This window comes from Nylanderia fulva, unplaced genomic scaffold (assembly GCF_048542155.1).
Source record: "Nylanderia fulva isolate GAGA-0341 unplaced genomic scaffold, ASM4854215v1 Scaffold190, whole genome shotgun sequence".
Lineage (NCBI taxonomy): Eukaryota > Metazoa > Arthropoda > Insecta > Hymenoptera > Formicidae > Nylanderia > Nylanderia fulva.
The window spans coordinates 4,091-29,322 of record NW_028190162.1 but is presented as its reverse complement, the minus strand read 5'-3'; the positions used below and the strand labels follow the sequence as shown (position 1 = coordinate 29,322).

The 25,232-nt window shown below is 29.4% G+C and overlaps 1 protein-coding gene across 1 annotated transcript; it reads right to left on the bottom strand.

The window, feature by feature from the left end:
* Window positions 1–3,704: 3,704 nt before the first annotated feature.
* Window positions 3,705–13,232, bottom strand: LOC114928044 (uncharacterized). Its single transcript, XM_085481833.1, has 6 exons — window positions 13,114–13,232; window positions 12,793–13,032; window positions 11,565–11,879; window positions 4,882–5,114; window positions 4,060–4,219; window positions 3,705–3,933 (listed from the first exon to the last, which is right to left on the bottom strand). Exons 4-6 carry the CDS (start codon window positions 5,062–5,064, stop codon window positions 3,764–3,766), a joined length of 513 nt encoding a protein of 170 aa, XP_085337959.1. The 5' UTR covers window positions 5,065–5,114; window positions 11,565–11,879; window positions 12,793–13,032; window positions 13,114–13,232; the 3' UTR covers window positions 3,705–3,763.
* Window positions 13,233–25,232: the final 12,000 nt, after the last annotated feature.

Here is a 25,232-nt window from a genome sequence, read left to right as displayed (position 1 = left end):
TCAAAATTAGACCTTGAAAAATAAAGTGCAATAAACGATGAATTCTTTTATATTAAATTTAAAAACAGATTTTTAAACATTACTGCTTTTTTATAATATTAAAAACTAATAAAATAAAAAGTTACATAAAATGAAATAGTATGTTGAATTGCGTAGTGTTTTCGGAATGAAGATCGTGGCATCGTTGCGTTTGATCGCGGAAACGTCATAAATATTATGTCATAACGATTTTTAATATAAAATTGTAATTGTGAAAGAATATTTGAATTCTTATAATGTGGAAAGTCAATTACGGCATAAAAGGCGTTTTATTAAAAAGAAGTATTAGAACAAAAGCAAAAACGGAAAGAAATGTTAACTAAAAAACAAATAGAATGGCATAACTATACTTCAAATAAAAAACGGTATCCATGTAAAGGAAATCGTAGGCATTTTTATATATTTTGTCAGAGAAAAAGCTGTTAGCTATAATATATTTTGTTATAGAGAGAAAGCCGTTAGTCGATAATACTTTGTTATTCGACTTATTTGTATAATCTCTTACTTCTGTTATTATTATTTATTTTGTGTTCGCGAAAATCGATAGCTCCTTTGTGGGAGAAGTGACGATACATCCGCCTCTGCTTTGAATTATTAAACAATTTTAGAATCGTTTGGCCCGTTGTTTAGGAGTAGAGCATATGTGAGAAACTCGTATATAAAAATCCTGACTTTCGGGGAAACGGCCTTCTCTCATTGAACACATCGCAGAACGAAGATTGTCAGAAGAAAAATTCGCAATAAATACAAATACATACATTTCTCAATATATATATATATACTCTGTTTATTATACGTTGGCATTCCGGACCTCTCTATCCACGTAATGAAGTCCACACTGCATATAAAAAGTTACAAGGGAAACAGGTTGCGAGAAGTTATATTACGCATAGCATACATATATACAATAGGGTGGGTCGAAAAATTAAAATATGTTTTGATCGAATTGTGCAATCTATAATTTGCGATAAAATTCAACACTGAATTATATTCATGATGTCATATCTACGCTACACGATTCAATGTATATTATGTGTATCCTGATATTTGATTTGTGTATTGTTTACTGCATTATATCTTATACTACACAAAATTTGTAACGATATCTCTTCTCTCCCCCCCCCCCCCTCTCGATACGTCCTGCCTAGCGAACGACAATATAATATTCAAATCGTCGTATATCCCCGCAAGTGAAAGAAAGGGAGAAACAAAGAAAGAGAGAGAGAGAAGTGCGCTCCCACCGCTCTCGCGTTCCCGCCAATCGCGTCACGTGCCATCCCTACTCTCGGGATTTCCCCTCGGAGGGCGCACCGTCAACGGTTATTGATTTTCGTGACCTTGTCGCGTCCCCGCTTCACGTATTCTTGCTCTCGCGTTCCCGCCAATCGCATCACATGCCATTCCCACTCTCGTGCTCTCCCCTCGCCGGACACACCGTCAACGGTTATTGATTTTGCGAGCTCGTTGCGTCCCCGTTTCACGTGTCCTTACTCTCGCGATTTTACCCCTCTCCGCGCCGCGTACCATCATTTTCTAGTATATAGCTACATTGTTTACTTATTTATTTATTAGTGTATGGAATTTTATAGCTTAAAAAATTGTTTTTAATAAAATGAGTGTTGTTACTAAAAAAAGATTTGTTGATTTAGTTTAGTACTTTAACGATAAATAATTATTTAATTAAATGTGAAAATATCTAAAGATTTTGTAAAGTTGAAAAAAGTCATTAATTTCGTATATAACATACATTTTTATAAATTTTCATTTATATTTAATATTTATACGCGTTATTTCATATGCTATATTATCTTTTAAAATTTATATAAATTAAAAATTTAGTTTTGCATATGTATACGTACTTGTAAGATCCAATTTGAAATCATGCATTCTCTTATGTTTCCGATCACGCGCTTTTTGAAGCTTTATATGCGTTCGCGAGTTATTATTTCTGCCTCGACAGGATGCTTACGCATAATATGCCTTTCTAAATTTATATGCTTTCCCTAAATTAATATGCTTTACCTAAATTAATTTAATCAAATTAAATTGTTAAATTATTAAACTGAATTATAATTATTATAATTATTTATTTTTTTATTTAATCAAATTTGAACTTTTTTAAAACTATATATAAATGTAATTGAATATAAATGCACTAATAATTAAAAATTAAACGTACACTAGCAAAAGATAAAGAATAAATTATTTCAAAATTTTTATGAAATGTAATTTTAAAAAATTTATAAAAAATTAAAAAATTAGAAATTTTTCTGTATTTCTAATTTATAAATTAATATATATACTTTTAATTTATATTAATAAAGATAATTAAAACATCCCGCACGGAACAAAAACCTCTAATGGATGTTCAGTAGACGTCCATCATGGAAATTCAAAACCTCCATTAGACGTCCACGTAAACTCTTATGGACTTCTACTAGACATCCATAGTTCCGCATTTGCTACTTCCATTCGACATCTATTAGACATACTCATAGATGTCATATGGATGTAATACAGAATAATTATGGATATTTCAAAAACTGATGGATGGATAATGGATATCCATTAGAGGTTATATAAATGAATAATGAACATCTACTAGAGATGATATAGATGATTTATGGATGTTTCTAAAATATTTCTAGCCAAATATTAAAGAAGACGATTGGAAACACACACAAAAATGCAGAAATTGTAAAAAATGTTTTCTGTTTTTATTGTAAAATTAATAATAATCGCATATACAAATAAAAAATATACAATTAATATAAATAAAAAATATTTTGCAATAACGCACAAATATATTAATAAAAACTTAATAAAAGAAATTTTTACTGAATTTGCAATTAAATATTTAATAAAATAAAATACGTTGAACTCTGAAAACTATTTAACTTATTATATACTATTATAATTAATGTAAATGTATATGGATTGTCCATCTGAAAAAAAAACATACGTAAAATTTATTAATAATAATCTTATTATTGTAAGACTTAGACAGTAAGCGCGAATTAATCAATCATAATGAGAGAGACGAGAAAGAGACTCGCAAAAATACTATGATTGATTAATTCGCTTACTATCTAAGTCTTACAATATTTATACGAATACTTTCCTTTATAATGGCTTACAGTGCTTTTAGTTTTTTTACTCTAAAGTTGCGTTCCGATATTTATACTCACTTCTGAAAATCTATATTATTTGTACATATATATGTAACTGTATAATAGTATATATTTTCAGTACTAATAATTAATATTGGAATGCATTTAATGTTTTATTACCGCTTACATCTTTGTGTGTCATCGAGGCAATGTGAAAATTTTATTTACGTGCAATAGCCTTAGGGCCTGAGGGCCATTACACGTAAACAAAATTTTAGCATTGAATTCATGACACACATGTTAAATTTTTATTTATTTTATTTTTTTAAGAAGTCTCAGATCTGCATATATAAGTTATTTGAAACTTATATATTGCGTTTCATCATTGACTTCCATAAAAATAACCTGAAAATAAACTGGATGTATTATTATTGCACATAAACAAAAATAGTGACAACAAATTAAAATTATCAAGCTATGTGGTATTAAATAAAATAATTGATATATTTTTTACTATTTTATAATAATGTATTTTTTCTTTTATATATTATTAATTTTATAGATCTTTTATAGATTTTTCTCTATTATAGATTATTAAGATCTTTTATAAATTATTAATTTGAATTTTCCATTGATGAATGGCGATCGGGTGAACCATTGTTTTCGTCTCTAACGGTCCGCTTTTTTTCATTATTGTATCTTGCCTTGGAATGCCTAAACCACTCCATGACTCTTCGTTGTATTTTTGTTCGAACAGAATCCGAGATATTGTAAAGTATGGATCCTGAAAATATTTAATGTTTAATTTTCGAGATATTTCACCGTTCGGTATTTTTTATACACTCTGTATATATATTCAAAGGCATTTTTGTTTATAAATTAATTATTTATAAACAACGTATAAACTTACTGAAAATAACTTTCATTAACTCTAAATTTTGTAATGGATATTTTCCACGTCGGCCTTCCCAATTGTAATTTTCCGCCAATTTATTTGAGAATACTTTATAAAGTGTTCTCTTTACCGCATCATCGACGCCTGTTCCACCAATTGCTTGTATATATGCGCGCTATAATAAGAATAAAAGTAATATTATTATTAAAGTTAATAACGATCTCTTTTTCTTAACAGCAATTTCCAATTATTTTCCATAATACATTTTATTGTGAATTGAAACATTTACTGAAAATTGATTATGCAATAAACTTATGAATTTTATAATAATTAGAAATATATTATATATAGGGTGAACCATTTATAATGTTAATGACAAAAATATCTTGTAACATATGCATTCAATTAAGAAAAAGATTTTAGACAAAAGTTGCAAGTACCAAGAGGGACATATATAATACCATACCAGTTATTTTTTTGCTCTCTTGCTTTTTTATCGAAATATATGTAAAGGTCACTTTCGATTTTTTAAATGTTGTTGGGTATCCTTAATTAAAAAATGAAAGTGACCTTTACATCTTGATAAAAAAAAGGCTAAGCAAAGATTATATGGTCCTATCATATGTCCCTCGTATTAAAACCATGACACTAATTATTGTTATATAAGACATTTCTTCATATGCATATTTTAGGATACATACACGGTCTATCCCAAAAGTTCGGGAACTTTTGGGACAGACCGTACATTTTACAAAATTTACAAAGTGTCGTTAACGTTTATGAATGGTTCACCCTATGTATTCAGTTACTAAAATATATAGATATGTGCTAACTTACTATTTCAGTGTTCTCTTGGGAATTAGCAGTTTTTAAAACTTCCTCAATTTCCGTTAATTGGGCTCTAGTTTCTAAAGGAAATCGACTTTCAGCGCCTTCGTAAGAAAATCTCATATTTTCACATTCTGTACTTCTGTTGCTTTTGTCCACTAAAATATCCAATAGAGATAGTGCTTGTCTCATATCGTATTTTACAGTTGCTATTTCTCTAGTCAATCTCTTTAAATGATCCACTGTAAATAGCATTTTTAATTATTAATAAACGAATAAATGTGTGTATATATATCATGTAAATTTCAAAAATCTACATTTCCGTTTATTAGTAAAACTCTATTAGTATACCGAAATAATATATAGTTTTGTATATTATAAATCTCTAAAAACTCACCTTTAAAAAAAGGTAAAAAAGGCGACCAGTTAAGGGCACGCCATTAACAAAAATTATTTATTGCAAACCCATGTAGAATCCTATCCTATTGCAAACCCATGTAGAATCCTATGAAAAATAAATCATTGCAAACCCATGTAGAATCCTAGGCAAAATTAACCATTGCAAACCCATGTAGAATCGTACCCATTGCAAACCTATGTGGAATTCTATGAAAAAATTAACCATTGCAAACCCATGTAGAATCCTATGAAAAATTAACCATTGCAAACCCATGTAGAATTGTATTAAAAATTATCCATTGCAAACTTATGTAGAATCCTACATTGCAAACCCATGTACAATAGAATTGTATGAAAAATTATCGATTATAAACCCTTGTACCATCGTAACAAAAGTAATGAAATAAAAAAAAAATTGCAACAAGTGAAAGTAGAAACTTGTACCAGTGGAAAATTAAAGTTGCAGACATATATATAGTCGTATAATGAATCAGTAAAAATTTAAATTTGCAAATGTAGAATCGTACCATAAAAAAACTTATCTTTTAAAAAAAAAAGATAAACAAGATGCCAAGTCCATTAATATAAAATAAAAAGAAATAAAAAAATTGTAGTTAAAAAAACTGGGCACGCTGCTAAATAATATTCTACTGATATTAAAATTAAATTGTTATTTTTAAACTCATTGCAGTTAAAATATGTTTTGTGTTTAAATTAATTAATGTTACTTTAAGGTGCTAAATAATATTCTAATGATATTAAAATTAAATTGTTATTTTTAAACTCATTGCAGTTAAAATATGTTTTGTGTTTAAATTAATTAATGTTACTTTAAGGTGCATTGTAATTTTGAAACTTAGCAGCGCGCCCAGTTTTTTTAACTACAATTTTTTTATTTCTTTTTATTTTATATTAATGGACTTGGCATCTTGTTTATCTTTTTTTTTTTAAAGATAAGTTTTTTTATGGTTCGATTCTACATTTGCAAATTTAAATTTTTACTGATTCATTATACGACTATATATATGTCTGCAACTTTAATTTTCCACTGGTACAAGTTTCTACTTTCACTTGTCGCAATTTTTTTTTATTTCATTACTTTTGTTACGATTGTACATGGGTTTATAATCGATAATTTTTCATACAATTCTATTGTACATGGGTTTGCAATGTAGGATTCTACATAAGTTTGCAATGGATAATTTTTAATATTATACAATTCTACATGGGTTTGCAATGGTTAATTTTTCATAGGATTCTACATGGGTTTGCAATGGTTAATTTTTCATAGGATTCCACATAGGTTTGCAATGGGTACGATTCTACATGGGTTTGCAATGGTTAATTTTGCCTAGGATTCTACATGGGTTTGCAATGATTAATTTTTCATAGGATTCTACATGGGTTTGCAATAGGATAGGATTCTACATGGGTTTGCAATAAATAATTTTTGTTAATGGCGTGCCCTTAACTGGTCGCCTTTTTTTACCTTTTTTTAAAGGTGAGTTTTTAGAGATTATATCATTCATTTTTGTATATGATAAGCATCTTTACATAAATAAGCAAAGAACCCGCCACCACCCCCGTCATATTTCAAAATACGATGGTCCTCTTTGCTTATTATAGATAAAAATAATTATCTTGTATTTTAAGTAAAAAATATTTTTTTGCACTTCACGAATAATGCAGAATGTAAAGCGTTGTCATGAAATTGCTAATATATTACGAAATCTTTTTTTATATAGGACTGATTGAAATACAATATTAAATGATTAAATAGTAATAGTCATAAACTTGATATTATAAAAATCTATTTAGGAAGAATTTTATAACTACTTTATTTTATATCGAATTGGTATTATTTATTACCTATTTTTTGTAAAAATATTATATAAACATTTTTAACACCTCTAGGCCACTGTCTCTTTTTTACTTCTGCATCATCTATTTCGATCCAAATATTAGATAGTCCTTCTCTACATATGCTTACATAATGACCTTCATCGGTGCACGAACTATCATAAAGTATAGCACTCATCGTCTTGTACAACTGTCCCGCTATTAATACTTTAGTTGTTGAAACAGCACATAAATTAAATTTGTTTTCTGCTTTTATTAATTTAGCATCTTGTGCTAAAAATAGTATTAAACGAATAACAATTATTTCTCTTGTTAATGTTACTTCATTTTTTAATATTTGATCAGTTCCAGTACAATATTCACAAGTCAATAATTGACGCGGGATGAGGGTTCCGGGGGGGGGGGGGGACAACTAAGTCCCAAAGGCCCTCCCCCCCGGGAGCCTCACGCGGGCCGGGCGCGTGGGCGCGTCACCTCACTAAGGGGGGGCGCCCTGCGCGCCCGGTTAGGGAAAACTCTTTCGGCTGCGGCCAAATCCTAACTCCCAAGGGAGCGGAAGGAGCCGCAGCCGGGGGGGCCGAGGGGGGGCCACGTGTCCCCGGCGGGCGAGCATCACCAGTCCGGCCGGGGCGCCTGGGTCCCCCTCTGTGAGGACGTGACGCGTGGGGCCCTCTCACCGGGAGCCATGAGGCACCCGGGGGGAGGACAACGCCGTCCACGGAAGAGGGTTCCTCTCCTTCAGAGAGGAGCCCTCTGGTGAGGGCTCCCCTGGTGGAACGCCGAACCGGATCACTCTCTAGGGGATCTGAGGGTCGCGACCACCGAGGAGGCGGGGGGCGATGGCTCGAGCGGGAGCTCTCGAGCCATGGCCCCGCCCCCCAAACTCTTTAGGAGGGCGCGGCGTGGGGTCGGTGTCGCCCTGCGCCGCAACCGGGACGAAACCGCGCAGTCATTGACTGCGCGGTCGGGGAGGGGTCTCTGATTCGTTGTGTAAATGAAACCAATGTGAAAATGTAGAATTTAATAATTCATTAAGATTACAACTTTTTTTCTTTAAATTATCAAGAGAAATTGAAATAGCAATATTATTTTCAACAATAGTTTTTGTATTACCACATGTTTTGCATCGCTTGGTAGAAGTTACTTGATGTTGTATCAAATTTGTAATGCAATCATATTTTTCGCAAAGTGCCGTAAGAAAATCGTACGCGTTTTGTCTTACCATACTCGAAAAATATTCTCCTAAACATTGCCGTCTCATTATTCTGTGCATAAAAGTATTAAGGTGTGATAATCGAAAAATGAATATTTCCCAAGATATTTTGTTTTTTATGTCAAAATACTGCAAATTTGCAGCCTTAATAACTCGAAAAATACTTAATGAAAAAATATTTGATTGTAGTGTTTTGGAAAGATCTCGAAGTCAGCTACAAAAATATGCAAGAAAAAATATAGTGTTCTATTTAAGAAATTGAAGTTGACCTTCACGTAACCTTCAAATGGTTATTCAAGGTCAAATCAATGACACCATCTCATGTCCCCCTTGAAACCATACAACTTTTATCTGAAACATTTTTGTCTTAAACTTTTAGATTTTGAGAAATTACAAATGATATTGAAATGTATAATTATTATAATATACAGGGTAGGCCATTTTAATCTTCGGACTAAAATTTCTCAAAATCCAAAAGTTCAAGACAAAAATGTTTCAGATAAAAGTTGTATGGTTTCAAGGGGGACATGAGATGGTGTCATTGATTTGACCTTGAATAGCCATTTGAAGGTTACGTGAAGGTCAACTTCAATTTCTTAAATGCAACATTATATGTTTTCTTGCATACTTTTGTAGTTGACTTCGAGATCTTTCCAAAACACTACAATGAAATATTTTTTCATTAAGTATTTTTCGAGTTAATAAGGCTGCAAATTTGCAGTATTTTGACATAAAATACAAAATATCTTGGGAAATATTCATTTTTCGATTATCATACCTTAATACTTTTATGCACAGAATAATGAGACGAATCAGTTGGTGTAAAGAAAACACATAGTTGTCTTAAAGAAAAATTATTTAACTGCTTATTGCAATTTTCATTTTTTTTTTAAAGGTAACTATGTGTTTTCTTTACACCAACTGATTCGTCTCATTATTCTGTGCATAAAATTATTAAGGTATGATAATCGAAAAATGAATATTTCCCAAGATATTTTGTATTTTATGTCAAAATACTGCAAATTTGCAGCCTTACTAACTCGAAAAATACTTATTGAAAAAATATTTCATTGTAGTGTTTTGGAAAGATCTCGAAGTCAGCTACAAAAGTATGTAAGAAAAAATATAGTGTTCCATTTAAGAAATTGAAGTTGATCTTCACGTAACCTTCAAATGGCTATTCAAGGTTAAATCAATGACACCATCTCATGTCCCCCTTGAAACCATACAACTTTTATCTGAAACATTTTTGTCTTGAACTTTTGGATTTTGAGAAATTTTAGTCCGAAGATTAAAATGGCCTACCTTGTATATTATAATTATACATTTCAATATCATTTGTAATTTCTCAAAATCTAAAAGTTTAAGACAAAAATGTTTCAGATAAAAGTTGTATGGTTTCAAGGGGGACATGAGATGGTGTCATTGATTTGACCTTGAATAACCATTTGAAGGTTACGTGAAGGTCAATTTTAATTTCTTAAATGGAACACTATATTTTTTCTTGCATACTTTTGTAGCTGACTTCGAGATCTTTCCAAAACACTACAATGAAATATTTTTTCATTAAGTATTTTTTCATTAAGTATTTTTCGAGTTATTAAGGCTGCAAATTTGCAGTATTTTGACATAAAATACAAAATATCTTGGGAAATTTTTATTTTTCGATTATCATACCTTAATACTTTTATGCACAGAATAATGAGACGAATCAGTTGGTGTAAAGAAAACACATAGTTGTCTTAAAGAAAAATTATTTAACTGCTTATTGCAATTTTCATATTTTTTTTAAAGATAACTATGTGTTTTCTTTACACCAACTGATTCGTCTCATTATTCTGTGCATAAAAGTATTAAGGTATGATAATCGAAAAATGCATATTTCCCAAGATATTTTGTATTTTATGTCAAAATACTGCAAATTTGCAGCCTTAATAACTCGAAAAATACTTAATGAAAAAATATTTTATTTTAGTGTTTTGGAAAGATCTCTTTCTTGTAACCATCATTGTTCATTTTAATATGTTTACATGTGGCATAAATTCTTTTAGCATTTTTTGCTTTTTGAAGATATAGCACAGACACCGCTATATATTAAAAATATATGCATACTCATACATAGGCATTTATATAAGATTTATATAATTACAACTAATATGTAACATAACATTGTAGGGAATGTAATTTACATACATGTTACATGCAAAGAGGTTACATGTCATCAAATCTGACATCTGATCTGACACATATACCTAACATCATGGATCATGGAGCGACATACTATCGCCATCTGTTGTAAAACGTGCGAGATGGACATTTCCAATACATGCATCTATTCATGTGTTGTGTACGTGTGATATATGTGTGCGCATGTGTTGTATACGTGTGAATACGTGTAGCACGATACTACTATGTTTGCGTGGTCGATGATGACGGGGACGTTTCTTAAAAGAAATTTTTCATATTTCGACTTTGCAATTATATATCTCTGCTTACAAATCACGTAGAGCAGAAATAAAGACACTTTTATTATATAATTCAAACTCAATCTATCGATTAAGTCTAGTATAAACTCGATTGCTTCAGCCGTTATTGAGAATTCGAAATATTATAAAGACTCAAATGTCCGACTCGCGTTAAGATACACGGTGTCTCGGCTACGCCCTTAACTGGTCGCGAGACACTACCGTGTCTCTTGATAATAGTTCCAAGGCAATAAATGAGTTAGTAATAAGATTCCATTCTTAAAAATAAAATATTAAAACACGTTAAAAATCAATATTAATAATATTAATATGTAATTTCCATATAAAAAAATTAACGTACCAAGAGGAATTTTATTTTTTTTAGTTTCAAAAACTGACAAAATAGCATCGATATATTATGGATATATCTTACAAAATCTATCTGGATCAATTTCAGGAAAAAGTAGATTAAATTCTACATCAATCTAAATAAAAAAATTTATTAAAAATCTAGTTTTAAAAATAAAAAGAATACGCAGAAAAAATTTCTATATGATATTGCTATTTGTAAATCAAACAAGTTTTATATACACTTCAGCTTGGCAAGAATATAGTTATAATATAAAATAATTATGTATATATAAAAATAAACTAAGAAAAATGAGTAATTAACCATAACATTGTAAAATTGAGCTTTTGAGTTAAGGTGCAAGATAACTTTTATTATATTTTTACAATTAAGTAATGGTGCTTACCAGTTCAGGCATATCCAAAAATCTTGGAAATACGTTAAAAAAATTCTCATTTAAATATAAATATCGACGAACTTTAAAAGTTTCTTTAGTTTTCTCTATAATCTGGTCTTTCTGTTCTAATGTTGCATGTTTCATAAAATTGATTGAATCTTTAATGATGTCCGATTCATCAACAGACTCAGTTGTTATATTATTATCAATATTTTCTTTTTGTTTGTTATCCACAATTACTTTTGAGATGCTTCCCTTTCGTTGTACATTTGATAAACGTGAAGCAATATATCCAGTCCCAGTTTTAGGATTATAAAAGTGTTCCTATAAAATTATATTAATAAACAATTATGCATAATGCAAAAGTATAAAATATTCTCTTTGATATGTAAACAGATATATATAAATAAATATATAATATATAAATAAATAAATAATATATAAATAAATAAATAAATAATATATAAATAAATAAAATACAATATTATTTGTATATGTTTTTAATAGTACTCTCATGTTAAACAGTTTACAAAAACTAAAAATTGCTTTCTACAAATATTAATTTATAAATTATATGAATTTGGTAAAATATATAAATGCAATCTTGTTTTATATATATATATATATAACATATATAATAAATATATATAATAAACAGTTTACAAAAACTAAAAATTGCTTTCTACAAATATTAATTTATAAATTATATGAATTTGGTAAAATATATAAATGCAATCTTGTTTTATATATATATATATATATATATATATAAAACAAGATTGCATTTATATATTTTACCAAATTCATATAATTTATAAATTAATATTTGTAGAAAGCAATTTTTAGTTTTTGTAAACTGTTTAACATGAGAGTACTATTAAAAACATATACAAATAATATTGTATTTTATTTATTCCATCTTTAATGATGGAAAAATATATATATATATATATATAAAACAAGATTGCATTTATATATTTTACCAAATTCATATAATTTATAAATTAATATTTGTAGAAAGCAATTTTTAGTTTTTGTAAACTGTTTAACATGAGAGTACTATTAAAAACATATACAAATAATATTGTATTTTATTTATTTATATATTATTTATTTATTTATTTATATATTATTTATTTATTTATATATTATATATTTATTTATATATTATATATTTATATATATATATATATATAATAAAAATTGATGTTATGACAGTTGAAATATAAAAACTTACATAGCCAAGATCACCTTCACAGTTTTTTAAATTTGGGAAGAGTTCAATAATTGCTTGTGCATAATTACACTTTTCCCAAGAATAGATTTGTCTATTTACTTTTTTTTTATATTCTAATAAACTTTGCACAACAATTTTTATGAAAAGCTTTCTGTACTTTTCTGATAAATATTTATTTTTTTCATAATTGTCAAGTATTTCTTGTCCGCACGCAAAATTTTTTATTATTTCATGCAACTTCTAAAAGAACAGAAATACAACAAACTTTTTATTTTTAATTTTCTATTTTATAATTTATAAAAAAAGAAAAATTTAACATACCTCTTTTGATATAACTTCATTACTTTCAGAAACGGTAGCATCTAATTTATATTTTTTGGAGGACGATGCATTTTCTTTATACTCACTATTTGAGAACTCTGATAGAACGGAACTTCTAATAGAACATGTATCTACACACACACACACACACACACACATCTGAACTTGTAAATGGTTGATTTACTTCTTTAGGGATATGCGACAATGCTATATAAAAAAAATTGTAATGTTCTTTAAAAATAAACAAAATATAAAAGAAATTAGAAAATGTAATAAAATATGTATACTATTCATACTTACAAATATCAATATTTGTCGTTGTTTTAATTTTTATAATAACGCCTCGTGGATTTATTCTAACAAATTCTGATAAAATGTCTGGTTGAAGTTTAGCATCATTTTCATCCGTAAAGATAAACTCTGTATTCTTTAATGATGGAAAAATGTTTTCAGCTGTAAACATATATTACAATGAAATATACATTGCAATTAAATAAAAATGATAAAACTTTAATATATATTAATAAAAATATGTTAAAAAATGACCTTTTTCAATAAAATGTTTGTAGGTATATGGTTCTTCGATTTTGGCCCATACTTATTCTATATTAATATGAAATATAAAAACTCTACAGTTATGGTTAGTTATACACATTGAATAGAGAAGATTATGCAGATATTTATTAATATATTAACATTAAAACAACATTTGATACATAAAAAACAGTAAAACTAAAAGTAATTGACTAATCACTGTTCTCATTTGCTATCATACATTTCACGTTTATAATTTTTGTTAAATCGACTTGTTAGATTATAAAGATTATAATTAATCAATTTATTTATAAGATTGCAAACATGTTAAGATATGCTAACCGATTGCTATTGATCAATATATCTATTTATCAATCTATTTAACGGAAAAGTATCAAACTCATTTACTATATCATATTTCCATTAATATATTCACAATGCCTGCAAGACATAATCTTTATTATATTATTTGAAATAATAATTTTCTTACCACATATGTGCACCTTAGTGTTAGTTTCACTTATCTTATATATTACTGAAAGGATCACTCACTTATTTGCGATACTCATACGCAAAGCACGCAGTGGCCACACAATAGCACGTGCTTCAGCACGTATATCAAGAGACTGCGAGATAGCTTTAGCCGTCGCGCAGTCGCGCAGCAATTTGTCGCACTCAATAACCGCCAGAAAACAAAAGACGATATCTCTTTATGATAAATAACATAAAAGATATGTCGATTTAACAGATAAAAACTGTAATAGAGAGAAAAGTAACATAAGTTATCTGTTTATAAGTTACAACAAACATTTAAAAAATGTTACGTTAACATTTTTTTAATGTTAAAATATAGAATTCTTAACAGACCGGTAATGTAAATTTAACATTTGAATTTCATTAAAACCTTTAAACAACTATTTCAAAAAATGTAAAAATTACATTTTATTTTAATTAAATTTAACTTTATAAGTATGTTAATTTAACATATAAAATATAGCATCAAGAATTCGTACATTTTTATTTAATTGTGTTGTTTCAACACTTAAAAACAGTAAATATTAACTCAACACAGAAATGTCAAAATAACACAACGACAATATATTACATTAACATAAGAGTATGTTAAAAATTTAACACAAAAATTTCTACACGAGATAATTTCAACAGAAATACAAAATGTTTTTTACCGTGTGTATTATATTATTACATGGAAATATGTAATGAATTTACTCACCTTGTTGAAATGATGTGGAGTTCAAGTTTGAAATTTGTGATGATCCTTTGTGTTTTTTTGTAGAATCCGAAAAATATATAGTGGAACCTGATGTATTTTCACATTGAACTGCTTCATTTGTATTGTACAGTCGTTGACCTTTAATTTGATTAAACACAATATGTGTTATATGCATAATAAAATATATGTTAAACACACACACACACATAAAAGATATGAATTTTATATCTATATACATGTAAAATTTATAGTTTTTCTATTATGCATTTAACATATAATATATATAATGTATTTAACATACATATATGCAATATTAGAATTATTCATAATTACGTTTTACAGGAGGACATGGAGCAGACGGTAAAGTTGCACTTGTGCCCTCTTCTTCCCTTTCGGATGAATATATATCTTTTCTCGCTTTATATTTTCTATACTTTTTCGTTTCTTTTTCAGTATTCATATCTGATGTATATAAGGCCTTTTCTGCTATCGCATCAGCTTTCTGTAAGGACGCTTAAAATGTTAAAAATATATTAATATAAGTATAATGAATAAGTAAAACTGAAGCGTCATGAAAACTTTTTTATTTAAATAATTACAATACTCGCCAAAAATCCGTTTAATTTTAAAGGAAGACCTGGAAGAACTCGGCTTTTCCTCTTTTTCAATTACCTTACGAATTTGTTAATCCGTTTTTAAATGTGAAGGATATTTGCATAATTCCTTATTACTTTGTAGCCAAATTTTAGATATTAGTTGAATACCATCGGAGAATTCAACCACGATGAATCCTCGATACGACATCTTCCTGTGAAATTTAAAAAAAGCATTTACGAGTAATCATGTTAACAAAGATATCGATTTGTATAAACTATATATATATATATATATATAGTATGTGTAAAAAAGATTGTCTCAATTCAAAATTTTATCAAAATTTACTTTAATTTTTTATTAAACAAATAAAAACTCAAGATACAAATATTATAAATGTGCAGTACTTATAAACGGTATCACTGCGAAATACTCTTTTATTTTTGTATGGCAATTTTACCAATTTGTAATTGATTTTATTCAAAGGCCACCTTTGTGTGAATGTCAGATAATTCAATTACTTTAAAAATGTTTAAATGATTAGAATTACATATATTATTATAAAGTTCTTCAACAACTTTAAATTTACGACTGACTGCAATATAATTGCCATCACTCGATGTTGCAATATTTTCCAAACAGATAATATCCTTTTCTATAAGACAACAATTATCGGAAGATTTGATTGAAATAATAAAATAAGAAAATTCAATGTTTGTAAAGAAAATTCAACCTTCGAAAATTGTGGATTGAAACAACCTGATATTAACGGTCCTTTCTCATGTCGATTCTTTACACATATTTTTGAAATGTCTGCATTGTTAGATTTTATGAAAATTTATTTCCGCATAGCGATTGTTTTTTAATTTACTTTAATGGTTTCTCAGATTTTTTTAAAAGAGATTGTAATTCCTTCATAAAATTTTCAAATGAAAAGGCGATATTTTGTTGAAATACGCGACGGATATTTGCGCTTCGGCATAATTTTATATATATATAATTATTATTATGTGTTTTAATATAAATGAAAACTATTTAATAAAAATACGGATTACGCACTTGCCTTATATTCTGAATAACTCCTGTTGTCCAATATAGTATCTTAATTCTTTCCTGATAGCAATACGTGCGTCTGACACAATCCGCTGTCTCGGAAGAGAGGATCAGGAATACGAAGCGGAGTGCGATCAACAACGTCGTTGCAATCGTCGTTGCTAATGAACAAACATAAATTAATTTACGGCGATATCTTGTTGAAATACGCGACGGATATTTGCGCTTCGGCAAGATTTTATATATGTATATATATATATATATATATATATATATATATATATAGCAACTATAGCAACGTCGTTGATCATAGCAACGACGTTGTTAATCGCGCTTTGCTTCGCGTTCCCGCTCTTTTCTTCCAAGACGGCGGATTGTGTCAGACGCACGTACGTATTGCTATCAGGAAAAAATTAAGATACTATATTGGACAACAGGAGTTATCCAGAATATAAGGCAAGTGCGTAATCCGTATTTTTTACTAAATAGTTTTCATTTATAATAAAACACATAACAATAATTATATATATATACATATATAAAATCTTGCCGGAGTGCAAATATCCGTCGCGTATTTCAACAAAATATCGCCGTAAATTAATTTATGTTTGTTCATTAGCAACGACGATTGCAACGACGTTGTTGATCGCACTCCGCTTCGCATTCCTGATCCTCTCTTCCGAAACGGTGGATTGTGTCCGACGCACGTATTGCTATCAGAAAAGAAGATACTATATACTGGACAGGACAGGAGTTATCCAGAAAATAAGGCAAGTGCATAGTCTATATTTTTTACTAAATAATTTTCATTTATATTAAAACACAACAATATATATATATAATCATGCCGAAGCGCAAATATCCGTCGCGTATTTCAACGAGATATCGCCGTAGATCAATTCGAGAAGAGAGTGATGAATTATTTCCGCTTATATGTAATAATGAAGAACCTAGAACCAATTCGCGTGTAATTGAAAATAATTCCGTATTGAATAATGACAATGATGAAATTCTACACGCCAATTTTAATAACGCTCTTTCCGCATTTGTACAAGAGACAACAAATTTATCATTTTCCGAGGAAACGAACATTTTCGAATCTGATACTTCCTTGAACAATACATTTGTACGAACTTTTATAATAGAGGATGATAATAATAGTAATTTAGAAAAAGAAACAATGATTTTGAGGCATTTTTAATACAATGGGCTATCACGCATCGTATTTCTCACGTAGCTTTATCACATTTATTGTCTGGTTTGAAAAAAGTACATCCAATTTTTTTTAATTTGCCAAAATGTGCAAAGACATTATTACGTACACCACGATCTTCTGTTATTACTGATATGTTTCCTGGTCAATATTGTCATATCGGTATTGAATACGGTATTCTACAATTTTTATCTGCAAGTAATGGTATGAATAATAGTACAGTTTTATCTTCTATTAAAATTCAAATCGGTATTGATGGTTTGCCGATATCTCGATCTAACTCGAATCAATTATGACCCATTTTAGGTCGAATTATGCCTCATGGAAAAATATTTCTTATTGGTTGCTATTTTGGTAAAACCAAGCCCGCGGATGCAAATAAATTTTTAAAACAATTTGTAAAAGATATAAATGTTTTGATTGATAAAGGCGTAACTTATAACAAAACAACATTTCCAGTTTTAATACACTCTATAATATGTGATGCTCCTGCAAAATCATTCATAACACTTACTAAAGGACATACTGGTTATTTTAGCTGTTCAAAATGTACAATTGAAGGTGAATTTATCGCTAACAGAATTTGTTTTCCCTGTTTTGATTGGCAAAAAAGAACAGACGTGAGTTTTCGTAATCAAACTCAAGAAGAATATCATCTCGGTCGTTCTATTTTATTAAACATTTAAAATTTTGACATTGTATCTCAAATTCCATTAGATTACATGCACTTGATATGCATTGGCATTGTTAAAAAATTAATAAAATTATAGATAAGTGGTCCTCTTAAATCTAGATGTTTATCATCGCAACGAATAAAAAGTATTTCTCAATCTCTTCTCGATATGAGACGTTTTATTCCAAAAGAATTTGCAAGAAGACCGCGAGAAATTCAAGATTTTGCACAATGGAAAGCAATCGAATTAAGGCAATTTTTGTTATATACCGGTCCGATTGTATTACAAAAAAAAGTAAATTCTGATATATTTTCAAACTTTTTAACTTTACATGTTGCTATTCGCATTTTATGTCAAAATAATAGTACAGTCGAATATATTGAATATGCAAATAAATTATTTAAACATTTTGTTGAATGTTTCATCAAAATTTACGGGCCCGAATTTGTATCCCATAATATTCACGGTCTTCTGCATATAACTGATAACGTAAAACAATTTGGGCCATTAGATACTTTTAGTGCTTTTCCATTTGAAAATTTTATGAAGGAATTAAAATCTCTTTTAAGAAAATCTGAGAAACCATTAGAGCAAATTAACAATCGCTATGCGGAAATGAGTTTTCATAAAATCAAATCTAACAATGCAGACATTTCAAAAATATGTGTAAAGAATCGACATGAGAAAGGACCGTTAATATCAGGTTGTTTCAATCCACATTTTTCGAAGGTTGAATTTTCTCATTTTATTATTTCAATCAAATCTTCCGACAATTGTTATCTTATAGAAAAGGATATTATCTGTTTGGAAAATATTGCAACATCGAGTGATGGCAATTATATTGCAGTCGGTCGTAAATTTAAAGTTGTTGAAGAACTTTATAATAATATATGTAATTCTAGTTATTTAAACATTTTTAAAGTAAGTGAATTATCTAACATTCACACAAACGTGGCCTTTGAATAAAATCAATTACAAATTTGTAAAATTGCCATACAAAAATGAAAGATATTTCGCAGTGATACCGCTTATAAGTACTGTACATTTATAATATTTGTATCTTGAGTTTTTATTTGTTTAATAAAAAATTAAAGTAATTTTTGTTTAATAAAAAATTTTGAATTGAGACAATCTTTTTTACACACACACAAACACACACTATATATATAATTTATACAAATTAATATCTTTGTTAACATGATTACTCGTAGATGTTTTTTAAGGGTCATTCCACAATAAATTGCAAATGTTCTCGTTGCCAGTTGACAATTGTCGATTGACTAATTAGAGCAAAGCAACTTGTCAGCTGATTGGTTAATCCGCAATTGCCAACTAACAACGAGAATATTTGCAACCTAGCTATTGTAGAATGGCTCTAATTTCACAGGAAGACGTCGAATCGAGGATTCATTGTGGTTAAATTCTCCGATGGTATTCAAGTAATCCTAAAATCTGGCTACAAAGTAAAGAATAATGCAAATATCCTAAAAAATTCATTAATATCAAAAAGTAAAAAATACATGAATCATTTTATTTAATACACATAGCTTGGTAATTAACTAGTATAATTATGTTATATTGCAGAATTTTTAATTTGTTGTCACTATTTTTGTTTATGTGCAATAATACATCCAGTTTATTTTCAGATTATTTTTATTGAAGTCAATGATGAAACGCAAGTTTCAAATACAAGTTTCAAATAACTTATATATGCAGATCTGAGACTTCTTAAAAAAATTAAATAAATAAAAATTTAACATGTGTGTCATCGATTCAATGCTAAAATATTATTCAGTGCAATGGCCCTCAGGCCCTAAAGCCATTGCATGTAAATAAAAATTTTACATTGCCTCAATGACACACATAAAGATACGTAAGCGGCAATAAAACGTATTGAATGTACTCCAATATTCATTATTACTGAAAATACTATACAGTTACATATATATGTACTAATAATATAGATTTTCAAAACTAAGTATAATAAACATCGAAACGCAACTTTAAAGTAAAAAAAACTAAAAGCACTGTAAGCTACATATAGAGAAAAGTATAAATACTGTAAGACTTAGATAGTAAAAGCGAACTGATCAACCATAGTATTTTTGAAATAATTCTTGCGAGTCTTCTTATCTCTCATTATGATTGGTTAATTCGCGCTTACTGTCTAAATCTTACAATAACCTTATTATTAATAGATTTTACGTATGTTTCAGATGGACAATCCATATACATTTTACATTAGTATAATAAGTTTATTATCTTTTCAGAGTTTCAAACGGACTTATTTTATTTTAAATATATAATTGCAAATTCAATAATTTCTTTTATTACGTTTTTTTAATATATTCGTGGCGTTTTGCACAATATTTTTTGTATTTATATTGATTGTATATTTTTTATTTGTATATAAACGATTATTATTCATTTTTACAAGAAAACAGAAAATTTTTTTTTACAATTTTCTTCTGTTTTTTTGTGTGTTTCCTCCACATTGTCGTCTTTCATAATTAAGCTAGAAATTATTTTAGAAAACCATAAATCATCTACCATAATATCTAGTAGATGTTCATTATTCATCACATATGTAACCTCAATGGATATCCATTATCCATTCATCATTTTTTTAAATATCCATAATTACTCTGTATTACATCCATATGACCATCCTATGAGTACGTCTAATGGATGTCGAATGAATTAGCAATGCGAACTAGAAACATAAGTTTTTTAGTGTTATTATTTTATTTATTAATATATTTATATTATATTCTTAATTTAGTAAAGTGAAAATTTGTACATTTCGAAAATTAAACTAGGTATATAATTTACATGTTTTTTTAAGTGGACTTTCAAATACTTTGAAATTATAAATAATATTTAAATAAATTAATGTTGTTTTGTTAAAAAGTAAAAAAAAATATACCTATACAAATATATTAATATTTATTCTCTATCTCTATCATAGATATCTATTTAGACATCTATGATGGAATTTACATACGAGCATTTTATCGCGATATCATATGGAGATCTATTAGAGATCTATACAAATTCGTCTATCGTGGAGATAGATGTTCCAGGGACTATTGAGGCTATATGGACACCATTGGATGATCCCATGTGTGGGTAATATTTAATACCAATTAATATCGGTATTATTATATCATTTAAGTTAATTTTATATTATATATATTAGAAAAATATATATAATATAAAATTAAATTAAATGTAAAAGCAATTTAGAATGTGGTTATATGTATGTTATTCTCATTGTGCACTATATAACCCAGCTACAGATCTCTTTCTAATCGTCTCTTTTTATTTTTATGCTCATGGTATATTGAGACTTATTTCCGTCCTCTTTGATTTTGCCAAAAACTTTATACTATTGTGTATTTTTGTGGTATAACATGAATCTGGAAATTAAAATTGTCACTCTTCTTGTTAATGAATCAGAAAAAAGTTACATTAGGAGGACGGCTGTTTTAATTTACAAATTCATGTTTTACGCACAAAAATACCCAATATATTGTAAAGTTCCGGGGGCCAAAAAATTTTTGGAGAGGATTTTCACAAAATTAAATTTCCAAATTTCATAAAAATTTGATGAGACTCACGAAACGATGCGCATCGGTAGTTGTAAACTGTAAAATATAAATTCCCTTGAAAATTATATCGTAAAATTAAAAATAAAATTGATTATATCGAACAATCAAATTATTACATAATATATATATATTACAAAATATAGTATAAACAATCATACTAATATAGTACTAATTTAAATAATATAAATATTATCTTTACCATATACTAGTGGCTCTGACGTTGCACGATGCACCCTGGGCCTCCTCCTCGTAGAAGCTTCGAACCCTTTGCACTTGTAACGCGTGGCAACGCCCGAATTTTAATTTATATCACAATTTATTTCGACCGTTTTTTTGATAAAACGCGATAAACGCTAGAGCTCATTCGCGTACGAATAATATCACTAATGCTTTGCGCGTTGTAGCTTTTTTCAAGGCCCACTTAAGCGAAAGGCTAGCGAATCGACGATGCGACTTACCGCGACGCACTAGGAGTCCGCCGATATTTCCCGAATGAGCTATTACACGTCGAAAATTGTCCAGCGGATTCAACGCGATTGCGAGAATAAATTCCTACGAGTGACTCCAAGAATCGACTCTTCCGGCGAAAAAAAAGATTATTTCAAAAGTACAATCGGAACTCATTCAGTAATACAATCGACAATGTCGGAAATTTCGCGTCGAACATTCATGCCCGATTACTCTCGCGACAACGTAGCTCGAAAAATTAGCGCGGCGCGCAAACTTTTGGCGGCTCGAGCCTGAGTGAAAACACGCGATTTTCGACAAACAATGCTGGGTACTTATTACGTTGTCGTTGGTGAGTTTGTTCAACGAAGTAAAATCACAAAGTGAGAGATTCACCTAGGGTTGTCTACGCTTCTATTGGTCAAATCTAGTGAATCTCCCCCATTTTTGTGATTTTATCTCGTGAGCAACCTCACCCAAATAACCGTAATAGGTACCCCTGAGCGAGTTCGCGATGACGAGATCAATCGCACCTACATTTGCGATTACGATATCGGGTACTATTACGTTATTTGGGTAAGTTGCTCACGCGATAAAACTCACAAAAATTAGAGATTCACAAAAAAAAAAAAAAAAAAAAAAAAAAAAAAAAAAAAAAAAAAAAAAAAAAAAAAAAAAAAAGATTTTGACCAATCGAAGCGTAGACACCTAGTGAATCTCTCACTTTGTGATTTTTTACCTCGTTAACAAACTCACCCAAAGACGTAATAATACCACAACACGCGACGCGATCATATTTATGCCTTAATTAACACGTAAGGACTAATTAATACCCGTACTCGTTTCTTTCGTGGACGAACGCGCAAATTTAATCTACACAATGCGAAGTAAGACTAGAGTGAGCATGCAGCATCAGAGAGAAAGATGAGAGCGGGCCAGTTTCGGCCGTCGTTTTGTGGCTGTTACCGTTTTTACGGGACTGCTTGAGCGCCCTCGCACACCCCTTTTAATATCGGGAAGCGACTAACTGCAGCACCCATTTTTCTGTCGGGGTCGATAAAGTTTGTATTTTGGTGCGAGTCCCGTGCTACGCCCCATAGTTTTTCGTTTTAACACAGTATCACGTATTCATTCTGTATATGTGCGATCTTTTCCTTAATTTATATATATATTATAGATATATATGTCTTATATAATTTTGTATAAAAACTAAAATATAATTATTAAAATATATATATATATGTATATGTGTAATGCATATATAATCTTATTTTAATTAAAATAACAAGACGATTAATTGTTCGACCACCTGGATTTTGGAATGTACTTTTTAATATATATTATATTATATTTACTATTTATCGCGCTTCTATATATGAAGTGCAATGTCCACGTGCAATACTGTCAATTAATTTAAGTTTCCATCCTAATGTATCAGGCCGTAATAAAAGAAACGTCAATAGCATACTAAGCCGAGCAACTAATATGTACGAGCTGAAATCTGGACATTTTCATGTTCAAACCCCTGCCTTTTTCAGATTTTTTTTTTCACTTTTTTCAAATAAATTATTATGGTAATGTGTAATAATCAATATATCATTATTTGATAATTTGTTTTTTTGTAATGGAAAAATAAATTAATTTTTTAATTCTGCAGGCATTTAATATTAATGCAAACGCCCACACACATAATTTAGATATTCAATTTTTTTTAGTCAAATGTTTCTGCAATCTGTATCCGACAATCAGTCCACTCGCTGTCCACAGATTGCATCGCATAATACGCTCAGAGTTATAATACGATAGAGATCGCTTTAACGCTGTTTTCCCTTGAATAAATAAATTTTACGTGTTTTGTGTACGCGGGTTAGTAATATTTGTTTCTTTCAATAATTTAACTATAATTAGTTTTTTAATTAATATTATTTTTAGTGTTAGTTGTTTATTTGTTAATGTCTGTTTCTTTTAATTTCGCATATTTTTAATTTTCTTTTTTTCTTTTGGTGTTGTGCTAATATTATTTTTTATTTACCAATGTCCGCTAAAACACCGTTTTACGATAAATGTGTGTATTAATTGCCCAAATATGAGGGACAAAAGATGTAAAACGTTTATTTCCGATTCCATTACAAACGGGTTTCAGACAAATTATTTATGGTTTTACGCAAAGTGGTGATTTATAAAATTGATTTACTTATTATATCAATATATGATATAATTGATAGTTTGAACAAATATATATTATATATTCTTTGTTTTTAAATAAAATCCTTTCAATATTATTTATGTTGACGATGGATTACGTTGCAAAGTGTTTCTTTTTGCCGTCGTTTTTCTTGATTCGCCGAAACGGTTTCGCTAATCCTGTGCGAAAAAAAACGATTCTCGGGTGTTTGTTGGTGCGTTGGCGTGAGTTGTTATGTATCAGTGTCAGTTCGTCTGTCAGCGCGTGGGTCGGGAGCGAATGAAGTATGAGGAAGAGGGGGGGTGCGTGCTAATGTGTATAAACAACAATAGTGTTTATAGAAGCTTTCAGAGGGACATGGGGTCGGGGACCCTGGCTGCGTGCGGTCAAGGCTTGTTTGAGAGCGTGAGAGCTGCTGCTGCTGACTGATCTCGTGCCATCGTGCCGCGCGTGCTCAGCTGCTCGTCGTCGTGGCTGGTGGTCGTGGTCGTGGCACATGTCGGCGAAGCGCCGGCCCGGTCGGCGTAATCAAAAACTCGCAAGGCGAATCACTCTGCCAACTTAGAATCGCATA

Bases quoted from the DNA above. Each gene is read 5' to 3' on its own strand.
- LOC114928044 (XM_085481833.1), bottom strand. From the start codon at position 5,064: ATGAGACAAGCACTATCTCTATTGGATATTTTAGTGGACAAAAGCAAC. The intron at 4,220-4,881 runs GTAAGTTAGCAC...TTCTTATTATAG, and splicing joins CCCAAGAGAACACTGAAATA to CGCGCATATATACAAGCAAT. The intron at 3,934-4,059 runs GTAAGTTTATAC...AAATATTTTCAG, and splicing joins GTTAATGAAAGTTATTTTCA to GATCCATACTTTACAATATC.